The 11,221-nt window shown below is 53.7% G+C and overlaps 5 protein-coding genes across 5 annotated transcripts; 2 read left to right on the forward strand and 3 right to left on the reverse strand.

The window, feature by feature from the left end:
• Positions 1-1,098: 1,098 nt before the first annotated feature.
• Positions 1,099-1,922, forward strand: N7459_001056 (uncharacterized protein; the record flags this gene model as incomplete). The annotated part of the gene is made up of 2 exons (XM_056940241.1): positions 1,099-1,230; positions 1,281-1,922. 2 exons carry the CDS (start codon positions 1,099-1,101, stop codon positions 1,920-1,922), a joined length of 774 nt encoding a protein of 257 aa, XP_056804521.1.
• Positions 1,923-2,857: 935 nt separating this feature from the next.
• On the forward strand, positions 2,858-4,528 carry N7459_001057 (Gfo/Idh/MocA family protein; the record flags this gene model as incomplete). The annotated part of the gene is made up of 1 exon (XM_056940242.1): positions 2,858-4,528. The coding sequence occupies one exon, from the start codon at positions 2,858-2,860 to the stop codon at positions 4,526-4,528; it is 1,671 nt and encodes a 556-aa protein (XP_056804522.1).
• A 299-nt stretch (positions 4,529-4,827) lies between these two features.
• Positions 4,828-6,618, reverse strand: pgmA (phosphoglucomutase PGM2; the record flags this gene model as incomplete). Its single annotated transcript, XM_056940243.1, has 3 exons — positions 4,828-6,140; positions 6,201-6,502; positions 6,566-6,618. The coding sequence occupies 3 exons, from the start codon at positions 6,616-6,618 to the stop codon at positions 4,828-4,830; spliced, it is 1,668 nt and encodes a 555-aa protein (XP_056804523.1).
• Positions 6,619-7,030: 412 nt separating this feature from the next.
• On the reverse strand, positions 7,031-7,652 carry N7459_001059 (oligoribonuclease; the record flags this gene model as incomplete). Its single annotated transcript, XM_056940244.1, has 2 exons — positions 7,031-7,546; positions 7,605-7,652. 2 exons carry the CDS (start codon positions 7,650-7,652, stop codon positions 7,031-7,033), a joined length of 564 nt encoding a protein of 187 aa, XP_056804524.1.
• Positions 7,653-8,370: 718 nt separating this feature from the next.
• On the reverse strand, positions 8,371-10,260 carry N7459_001060 (uncharacterized protein; the record flags this gene model as incomplete). The annotated part of the gene is made up of 3 exons (XM_056940245.1): positions 8,371-8,772; positions 8,841-9,163; positions 9,228-10,260. The coding sequence occupies 3 exons, from the start codon at positions 10,258-10,260 to the stop codon at positions 8,371-8,373; spliced, it is 1,758 nt and encodes a 585-aa protein (XP_056804525.1).
• Between the last annotated feature and the right edge of the window lie 961 nt (positions 10,261-11,221).

The following is an 11,221-nucleotide window of genomic DNA, read 5'->3' on the forward strand; positions in this document are numbered from 1 at the left end:
GAGCTAGAACACAGGTTTGTTAGTATCCATGACTGCGGACTCTTGACTGAGAGACAGGGGGTAGTGATGTCCCTAACTAAGGAAACAGCGGCCAGCTCAGATCACCAAGTTCAGGGTAAGATCACTGATTCCCCAAGTGGAAGGCGCTCTCTAGCTTCTAGAGTCGCAAGTAATTAGCCATACCAGGAGGATTCTCACTGCATTTCTGATGCTTATCCTAGAGTAAGGAGTATTCAAAGAATCTTTAGCTCTTCTTGAGTGAGCTCTTACTTTTCCCTCACTTTCCCCTCAGAAAGATTCTAGGAATCAGGTATCTCATATATATACCATATAGATAGGTAAAATATACTAATACTTCAGCAGCTATCTATCTGATCATAACTCCAATATACCCAGGGTGGTGTCCCCTGATCTACAATCCCTGTATAGTGATATAGCTCTCAAATTAATACCTAAATCCAGGCAAAAGGGCATTCAACCATATTTCCTTAAATATAAGTCTATTCATCAATGACTGTTGAAAGACCTTGAGATGGAATGAATTTGTCTCAAAAGCTCTTGGTATCGTTGTTGTTGACACACGAAAATTGTGGAAGGTTCATTCAGTTGTACTCATTATTGTCTTCCAAAATGGGCCTTAAAGCGCATTCTTTCCTGTTCACAGTAGTTTTTACTGAAGACTAGCATCGCCGAAGCCCAAGATGAGCTGGAGCTTATACTCGCCACATGCACACTCCTATTCCGCCAATTTACTAGAGGGCGTACGCTTAACTAATCAAAATATGCAGGAAAGGGTCCCACAGAGGATATCTAATAATGTTGGAATGAGTGTGTGGAGAATCACATTAATAGTTTATCCTGTTCCTGTATGTTATGATTAGTTAAGTGTACGCCCCCTAAATTGGCAGATTGGGCATAATAGCAACACAGATTTCTCATTGATTCCTATTGGACGGATCCCCTCCCTATCCCGACAACTTCACATGCCTTCCTTTATATCTTCTTGCCCCTCGCTTTGTTCAAGAATCCTCTTACAGTGCCTTGACTTCAACTTCAACTTCCCAGACGTATCGGCAGAATCTCAGGAAATTTATCAAAATGCTTCGACGCCCGCGCCAGACTCTACCTGACCCGATAATCATCGAATTAGGCCAGACACTTGCACCCCTGGCCAATTTTCCATGGGGACCGTTGGCAATGACCTACTTGGGCGTTCCTATCGTGATCAATGTAAGATGGCTCACCTGAAATGGACATATTGTTTATTGACTGAGCTTCAGACGGCAACAATCGTCGTAGATGACAAGGACTATCAATCAGCATGTCAAAAGCTCAAGGACTCTGGCTTTAGAGCGACGGTTCCTGACCGCAGGCCCGCTCCTGAGATATTCGCTGCGCTCCCGAATCCAGAAGAGGCTTTGCAACTAGTCAACAAAGAATACGAGCGCCTCGACCAATCAACCACATTATTCGAATATCCAGTTGGTCACTACCTGGGTCTAAAGGTCAATTTAGTGCCAAATTCCTTCGCACATCTCCCGATGCTCTATATTACCGGAGAATCGAAGCAAGACCCTTCTAATCAGCCGCCGAACTACAACGTCTATGACAATATATTCCATCCACTTGAAGCTGCGTTGGTGGAGAGCTTTGTCAAAGGTGCTATTGATGATGAGCATCATGGAGGTTTAGACTGGGGACAATCACTGACCACCTGGGTGGCAATGATGGCAGCATATCTCGAGGTCAATAATGACATTCTTGATGCCTGCTCAGATCAGCAAGCAGTTGAATGGTTTAGTCTGAAATTTGGTCGAAAACACGAGGAAGAATTTGGCCCCTGGGACAGACGAGTCTCAAAGCGAATTGGATCTGGGAAAGAAATGCCCGTAGATATGAGAGGCAAACCTTTGCCCGACTGAGCTCCCCAGAATTACTGAATTTTCTTTTCTGCAATAGACCAAAGCAAGAGGAGTTTATGCCATTTACATAATATGGATTCAATATCACCATAAACAGTATTTTCTAAACCACAATATATGCATATAAGTATGCCTGATATTAACTCTATTTGAAATATGAGTTCAACCCCCCAGTGTGTCCTCTGTTCATTTGGTGAAAAATTACCAATTGTCATGAGTTTGGTCTATTTGCTTATCATTTCAGAAAAGATTGAATCAGAGAATCCTCCTCTAGCATACTGTCTATATTTCTAGCCTATTACTTTGTAGTATATACTGAGAAGTAGCTGTTAAAAAAAGGATATTGACCACGTTTGATCAATTCACCTACCGCGAAAACTCCCTGGGACCTCTGTATAGCATAATGCATATATGAAAGTGTTCAAAGCCTGGAATTATTATAGGTATACCTGTGGACGTAAATATGTGACTATACTGGGGGTATGGACTATACAACAATTATCAAAATTAAGAGAAGTAATCTTTCCTTGAAGGCGTGAACGATCCCACTAGAATAGTATAACTACTCAACAGACCCTTGATATATTTTATGTGAGGATAAAAATATACAAGTATCATTTCTACGATAATGCCAGCTAGCTACTTAACCTCCTCAGAAGTGCATCCCCCAGGCCCAGATAAGCCGGGGCTTATAGTTACCCCGGGGCCAATCACCGCCCGCACGATCTTGCTGATGTCGCTCCCCGCAATGCAACCTCTTGCGTTGCAACACCGACTGCACTGGAAACTCCTTTTACACAGCCCATGCCTCTTGCTCTTCTCGCCAACTTGAAGGAGTCTGCATACGAGGCCATATGCTGAACCGTCTAAGAAAGACCCATCTAATCTGCAGTGCCTTCAATCACCCTTATCACTAGCGACGGCTCCCCGCAACTATGAAGGAACCGCAACTCCCTCCTCCAGATATACCAGCCCAGCTCACCAACGGCCCAGGCCGGAGACCATTACGCTTTCTCGTCATCGGTGCCGGGTCCCGGGGAAATGCCTACGCGCGCGCCGTCACAACCGCCACACCAGGCACCATCCACGCCGTCGCCGAGCCGCATGAGTTCAAACGCCGCGAATTCGGTCGCAACTATATCTGGGGCGCTACCGGCGCGCCCACCGAAGGCCAGGAATTCGCCGACTGGCGCGAGTGGGTGCAATGGGAGACGGAGCGACGACAGCGCGCTGGCGCAGGCAAACCGACACCCACCGGCACAGCGTCTGCGCCCAGCACCGCTCCAGCCGGGGTAGACGGCGTCTTCATCTGCACGCTGGACGAGACACACGTCGAGATCGTGCAAGCTCTCGCCCCGCTGCAACTACACATCCTATGCGAAAAGCCGCTCGCGCTCTCGCTGGCAGACTGTCTCACCGTCTACCGCACGCTGCAACCACCAGCCGGCGCAGACCAAACCCCCGAACCGCCCACGACGATCTTCTCCATCGGCCACGTCCTACGCTACAGCCCGCACAACACGCTGCTCCGCAAACTCCTGCTCGAAGACCGCGTCGTCGGCGACATTGTCTCGCTCGAGCACTGCGAGCCCGTGGGCTGGTGGCATTTCTCGCACAGCTACGTGCGCGGGAACTGGCGGCGCGCCACCGCCGCGGGCGACGGCTCGCTGCTCACCAAGTCCTGCCACGACATCGACTTCATCCTCTGGCTGCTGTGCTCGCCGCCGTCGCTGGAGACGGCGCGCGCCGCGGGCCACCGGCCGCACTTCCCGCACACGATCTCGTCCGCGGGGTCGCTGACGCAGTTCCGGCGCGCGCGCAAGCCGGCCGCCGCCCAGGACGCGACGAATTGCCTCTCGTGCCCCGCGGAGCGCGAGTGTCGCTACAGTGCGCTGAAGATCTATAACGAGCGCCACTTGGCGCGGGGCCACACAAAGTGGCCCGTTGATATTGTCTGCCCCGACATCGAGGATGTGTACCGGGGGCACGGGGCGCAGGCGGCGGAATCGCATCTGCTTTCGCGGCTGCGGGAGGACTACGATGTTAGTGTGGATTCGGATGCGACGATCGCCGCGCGTCCGTGGTACGGGCGCTGCGTCTTCGAGGCGGATAACTCGGTGTGTGATGACCAGGTGGTTACTTTCGCCTGGGACGATGAGGAGACGGATCCGAAGCGACTCGCGAAGACGGCTACGTTCCATATGATTGCGCCAACGGAGAAGCAGTGTGAGCGCCGCGGGCGTGTCTACGGGACGACCGGCGAGATCGAGTATGATAGTAACAGCATCTCCATCTATGATTTTAGCTCGGCGAAGACGTCTGTCATTGATGTGCCCCGTCCGCCGCCTGAGCGAGCAGAGTCCCACGGCGGTGGTGACTATGGCTTGGCCCGGCAGTTTGTGAGCGCGGTGGATGGCGTGGAGAATGGTGGCTTGGATGTTGAGACGTCGCAAGCGCGGTTTGTCGGGTGTACGCTGGAAGAGGCGGTGATGAGCCATGCTGTGGTCTTTGCGGCCGAAGAGGCGAGGCGTGAGGAACGGGTTGTCCGATGGAAAGAGTGGTGGCCACAGAAGCTGAGCGCTTCAGCTGCAGCCTGGAAGACATGATTCGCTCTATGACTGTTGTCCCTGTGTTTTCAGTGGGAATGCTTTATGGCCTGATGATTCTATGAGTAATGAACTGCAGTTCTACTTTCAGCGAGAGGACAGGCTCGTATATCTAATGAATTGAAACCTTTGTTTTGGGTCTAGACTATACCACTGCGGAACGAAGAACATAATATTACTAGAATAAAATATTCCTGGACCGTATACTTTGCTACTGCAGTCATCCATCGTGTCTTCTCGTATCAGAAACGTAAGCCGTGATCACCATCCAGCGGGTCACACTAGAATCAACGCGTCCCTTAGGTCTTGACATCAGGCTCCTCGCGGCCCACGTATTCCTTGAACTTGAGCAGCGACAGAGCGAGGGCGATGTTCTCGCTCAGGTATTCTTGAGCGCTGAGGCCGAACTTGGAGCTATCGCTCTCGTAGCGCTCAACATACAGACGGATAGTAGCGCCGCTGCTGCCAGTTCCAGACAGACGCACAACGATGCGGCTGCCGTCATCGAAAGTAGCAAATAAACCCTGGTTCTTGGAGACGCTGCCATCGAGGTCGGTGTAGGAGAAGTTGCCAGCGTCAGTGACCTTGCGGGAAGAGATGGTGGAGCCGACGAAGGTGTCGCGGTTGGCGACCAGGTCGGACAGAGTGCCGACGACCTTGTTGGCGCCCTCACTGTCGACGTTCTCGTAGTCGTAACGGGTGAAGAAGGTACGACCGTAGGTCTTCCAGAAATCGTTCTGGATCGAGGCGATGCTGGGGGTCTCGTTGGGCTTTTGCTTAGAGACACCGGCGATGATGTTCAGCCAGGCCACAATGGCCCACACGCCGTCCTTCTCGCGGATGTGGTTGCTACCCGTGCCAAAGCTCTCCTCACCACAGATGGAAATCTTCTTGTTGTCAAACAAGTTGCAGAAGAACTTCCAGCCGGTGGGGACCTCGTAGCTCTGCAGGCCCTGAGCCTGGGCGACACGGTCGACGGCCCCAGCGGTGGGCATGGAGCGAGCCAGGCCGTAGACGCCCTGCTTCTGGAACCAGGGAATGAGCTTGGCATGGTGCGCAATGATGGCCAAACTGTCACCGGGCGAGACGAAGGTGTTGGCACCGTAGATCATGTTGCGGTCACCGTCACCATCGCTAGCGGCACCGAAGTGCACACCGTTCTTGTTAACGGCTTCGACAAGCTCGTGCGCATACACGAGGTTGGGGTCGGGGTGACCACCACCAAAGTCCGGCTTGGGCTCGCAGTTCATGGTGCTGCTGGCGGGCAGACCGAGCTCCTTGACGAAGATGTCCACGCCGTAGGGACCAGTGACACCGTGCATACCGTCGAAGAGAACCTTGAAATCCTTGTGGGAGCTGAGGAACTCCTTGATCAGATCGAAATCAAAGATCTCCTTCATCATGGTCACATAGTCGGCGGTCGAGTGGACGACCTCGACCTCGATGGGACCGTAGGTCTTGGTGCCGATGCTGGAGGTGTCAACGTCGGGGATGTCGGCGTAGTTGTAGGAGGTAAGGGACTTGGAGGTTTCGTAAATCTTGTTGGTGACCGTCTCCGGGGCAGGGGCTCCGTTGCACAAGTTGTACTTGATACCGAAGTCGGCATCGGGGCCTAGTCAAATGTCCGTGAGCAGCTAGCAACCAAGAGGCAACAACAGGGCGTTCTACTCACCACCCGGGTTGTGGCTGGCAGTCAGCAGAATACCACCAGTGGCCTTGCGCACACGGATCAGATTGCTGGCCGCGGGGGTACTGAGAATGCCATTCTGGCCGACCAGCAGCTTCTTGACACCGTAGGCGGCGCTGATCTTGGCAATCTTGGAGATCACCTCCGGGTTGTAGAAGCGGCCGTCACCACCAATGACGAGGAAAGCATCCTTGGCACCCTCTGGGATGGAGAGGAGGATACTGGTGATGAAGGATTCGGAGTAGTTGGGCTGCTGGAAGACCTTGACCTTCTTGCGGAGACCAGAACTGGAGCATTGTCAACCATGAATTGGTAAAAAAAATGAGGGGAGGGGAGCAATTGGTACATACGTGCCCGGCTTCTGGTCTGTGAAGGGCTGGATGGAGACTGTCTGGATTGACATGATGAGCCTGGTGAGGATTGGAAAGAGAAGGAGGGAAAGTTCACCGACTCGGGGCAAGGAGGGGCTGGCGTCATGTGTTGATCATCCCACTTGGTGCCACCGACACTAGACTAGTCGGCTCTGCTTGCCACGTTTTGCAACTTGCCCAGTTGTCTTGATGAAGCTGCATATCCTGCTTGCAATTGGGTTCTAAGAGACACCTATCAGTTGGATTATCCGTAGTCGTCCCAACTGGCTTCTACATTCTCGTGCCGAACCCTTCTTTTTCCCATGGGGAGAAATCAACATACCGCGGGGCACAAAGCTCCGCAACATTTTCCGTCCAAGCTGGTATCATAAAATAGAACAATTCGCAAAGAAAGAGGGAAAAAAAAGAGAAAAAGGTTATGGCGACACTTGCTCCGACAAAGGCTCATCCGAATAGCTTCTCCTTGTAGAATCGCATCTCCGCTATGCTCTCGAGAATATCATCGCGAGCTAGATGCACCTCCCGCTTGGGCGGCACTTGCGCCAGCAGTTCATCGCTGCCCCAACGGCGTGCTGCCTCCTTGATTGTACTAACATCCAGAATGCGGTAATGCAAGTGCTCCAGGACCTGGGCGTACGGCCCACGCGCCAAGAAGGCCTTGTCGGCGTGGACGCTGTTGCCGGCCAGCAACGCCGTACGCGATGTGGGGACGTAACGCCGGATGTAGGCCAGCAGCGAGTCGGCAGCAGCGCGTGGACTGGTGGTCGAGGCGCGTACAGCGGCGGTGAGACCCGTGCGGCCGTGGGTATCGATGCACCAGGGCGACATGCTGTCTAGGGTGGAGTCCGGCTGGTGGACGACCGTCTCGAAGCCGTCGGGCTCCAGCAGGCGCAGCTGCGAATCGGTGATAAAGCAGCAGATCTGGAGGATGTGGTCGTGCTCCGGGTCGAGGCCGGTCATCTGCCTTACTGGTTAGTACTGGCCGTTGCACTTGCTTGGTTGCACAGTGAGAACGAACCTCACAGTCGATCCAGACCAAGGGATCGTGCGAGCGGGCGAGCGGCATGGTGGTTGTTAGAGACTGAGCTGTGCGTACCGGCAAGTTCTGCCTTTTCTGTCAATGTCTTATTTCAGGGTCCACCTCGGATGGGACAGTCTCAGAGGGAGAGAAGCGGCGAGAAACCCAGAAATCCAAGGGGTGGAAGAATCTCTGACCTGGTGGAGAAAGCAGCCGGGCTGGCCCCGAATATGAGTCCTGCTGGTCCAGCTGCAGAATATCGACAAAAGTGCTGGTCTGAGGGGCCGCAGGTGTTGAACAAGCATGACGGAGGAGAAGGGAAGATGCACCGTGGGAAATCCAGCTTGGCCGAGATGGCTGCCACAACCTCACCACGGCGCAAGTTGTACTCCATGCTGGTCTCTGGTTCTACCTACAAACTACTCGGGGCGCTTCCCTAGATCAAGAATTACATGTGCACACATGAAAGCCTAAAACCAGAAATGTGTCACTCAACACATCTCGGCTGCAATTTTATGGACAAGTCGCCCTCTGGCAACGCAGCTAATGTATCTTCCCTTCAGAATGCTTGCTGTAGTGTAGACTGTGGACGTGACGGCGTAAAGGTAGGAAAACGAAAGATGGGCAACCGAATCGGTCCGCCAAATCGACGACAAAGCAAATCCTGCCTGTGGTCCAGCTGTTTGGTCCCTTTACATAGGAGAGAGTGTCTATCGACTCCAAATCCCGTTTAGGGGCTCTAGCGGAAAACCTCATCGTTCCCGGATCACAATTCCTCGTCGTCCTGCGGGGCTGGAGCAGCTGACCCCTGGGGGTTGAGGTTATCACCAAACGAGCCTGTACTGGGTGGTTTGGTCTCGTCCGCGCCAGGTTCGAGCACTTCATTGATGCGACTAGATGACTCTGCAATCCGACGCCGCAGGGCATTCTCGTCTGCGGTAGAGACGCTCGCTCGCTGTTTCTTCAATGGACTGCCCAGGAATCCATCCACAGACTCCACGGGAGGTTGAGCCTGCGCCTGAGGCTGCTCAGAGGTGCCGGCGCTGGGTGTGGTCTTCGGCGGGGTGGTAGAGCGCTCAGGAGCCGGGGGTGTGGTCCCGGAAGCCGGTGTATCAGTGGAAGTTTCACCACTGCCGGCGAAAGGCTCAGCGGAGTGCTGGCGCTTGAGCTGTGGAAAGATTAGTAAATCTGGACGATGGAAAGAGAGAAGACCCCGCAAGCTGGAGCGGAACATACCCGAATCTTGCGAACACCCTCCGCCAGCTCTCCCTGGCGCTTTATATCATCAGGGGACAAGAACCGGTCATCGTCCTTGCCCTCGTCATCATCGGCTTTGCCGAGAATTGGATTGTCGGTCTCGTCGTCATCACTGTCCATGTCATCGTCGTCCTTCTTGCCTTTCCGTGAGCTTTCTTGGTCCCGGAAATTGAGAAACCCAACAGTCCCCCCTGGCTTCAAGGGACCGAGATTGGCAAAGTCTGCTTGCAGTGACTTTCGCTTCGTAGCTGGAGTGTCTTGCGCTTTGGGATCCTTCAAGATGCCCATCTTCTGCAATTGCCCTGCGTATTGGACATGTTGTCAGCTATACCAGATATCGGTTTGCGGCCATAATGAGCTACTTACGTTCACCACGATACATAAAGGTGAAGATGGCGTAAGGCTTGTCAGTCGGGTCAATGCCAGTGACCGTCTGTGTACTGATGGTTGTCGGATCCAAGGACTTGGGTTTCGCAAAGCTCGTGGTATGATCGATGTCGGCATCTCCCCCGCCGCTATTATCCTGACCACCCTCATCGTCATCGTGCGCATCGAATTGCGGCGAATACTCGCCCCGCTTGATTTCGCCGGAGGCCAAAACGCGGAACAAGGCCACCTTGATCTGTCCAGTAGTCTCGGGAATCGGGTCGTCGTCGTCAGAGTCGGAGGATAGGTCGTCGTCGGAGACGTTTTCAAGAGGCGCTTTTGCGTCGTTGCCGTAGCGCATGATATTCTTGGGTTTCGAGGGGTTGGCTTCCATTTCCATCGCACTCTGACCTTCCTCCGCCCGCTTCGCACGGCGTTTCTCAACTTTCTGCCGCCGCCGCTCGATTTTGGCAGCTGCATCCTTGCCTTCTAGATCTAACCCATTAAGCCAGCGCTCCAGACCGACCTCACGGAAGAGGAACTCGCGCTCAGCAATACCCCCTCCCTCGGATTCGGGCACGCTGACCCAACGCGAGTTTACCCAGGTCTCTTCTCCCCGCCGCAGTAATGTAGCCACTTCTTCTTTCTGTCTTCCGTCGAAATAGATATAGGCCGCCACCGTCTCGTTGGGCGAGTTGGTCAATGCCTGGTAGGGCGCGACCGCGCCGGAGTACTGACCGCGCTCATTGGTTCCACCGGGTAGCCCTCCCACCACCTTCGGCTTGGGAGAGGGGGCCTCGGGGGTAGGTTTCGGGGCGGAGTAAGGGACGTCCTGGCCGGAGTTCAGGAGGGTGATGGAGATGGCGAAAGTTGATTGCTCCGGCTTTCCCTTGGTGGAATCGAGGACTTTGGGCGGGGGCACGGGGATGAAGCAAGCTATCCGCGATGCGCGCGACTGGCGCTGGATGGAGTATTCGGAGATTGGGCCATCCGGGGTGTGGATGCTCACGGCAAGACCTTTGAAGCAGGGCATGGCGTTTAAAGGTGAGAGGTGAGGGGAGGAGGTTCGCTTGGCGCTAATACGGATGTCCGAGGGCAATATAAACGGGGAAGAGCGATCGCCCCGCGCTAGAGAGGGAAAGTCGGACCCCCGGGCGACGACCGCAGGGAAAAGTTGAATCTGACACGGACGAGGGACCAAGTGAAGCTTCGTGAACTTTTTTTGTCCCGCGAGGGGTTGCGAGGGAGCTATAGGAGAGGCGGTCAGGATGGTGGAATTTTAATCTGGCTAGGTGCTCCTAGCAACCCACTGGGTCGGGACCCCACCGTTGCTGCTGATATACGGAGGCTGGTCGAGTGAAGCTTTTGTGGGGGGAGCAAGAGCGAAGGTGAGAACGCGAGGGGGCGAGAGCGGACGGCGCTTGGCTACCTCTCACAGTCGATGGCAACGTCCACAGTCAAGAGGCCGACAGGTCCACACGGACAGCCATGGAGAGCAGAGTAGAGTAGAGCAACAAAAGATGCCGGTCTTGGGCAAAGGAGGGGCGGAGGTGGACCAAAACATTCTGCCCGTTCAAACTCCACGTGATGCACCTTATTACTGGAGCGTGACTGCGCGAGCCCTATGACTTGAACTACTGCATCTGACTGCTTTGCTTCCTACATAGTGCTACGATTCGCATTTTGCTGTCCGCTGGTGACATTGTCTCCTGGACAACTCCAGTTGAGTATTCTCTTCGTCATCCTCCACCGTACCCACATCACCTGACCCCTTACCATGGATGAGCCGCAGTACCCCGGGCCCGCTCTACTAGTTAACTAATACAGTAATCCCCCGTTAAATTCGAATGATCCAGGCTGTCAAAAACATTCAATTTAATAGGGATTGAACTTAGGGGGTGAATTAGTACATATATTACATTTCTATATCGCGTGATCTATACGAGCTTTATCCTGATGTAGAGGTCCCAAGGAATTTATGCAGCAGGTATATC

Source organism: Penicillium hispanicum (assembly GCF_028827665.1).
Source record: "Penicillium hispanicum strain IBT 35686 chromosome Unknown utg000001l_segment0_segment0, whole genome shotgun sequence".
NCBI classification, from domain to species: Eukaryota; Fungi; Ascomycota; class Eurotiomycetes; order Eurotiales; family Aspergillaceae; genus Penicillium; species Penicillium hispanicum.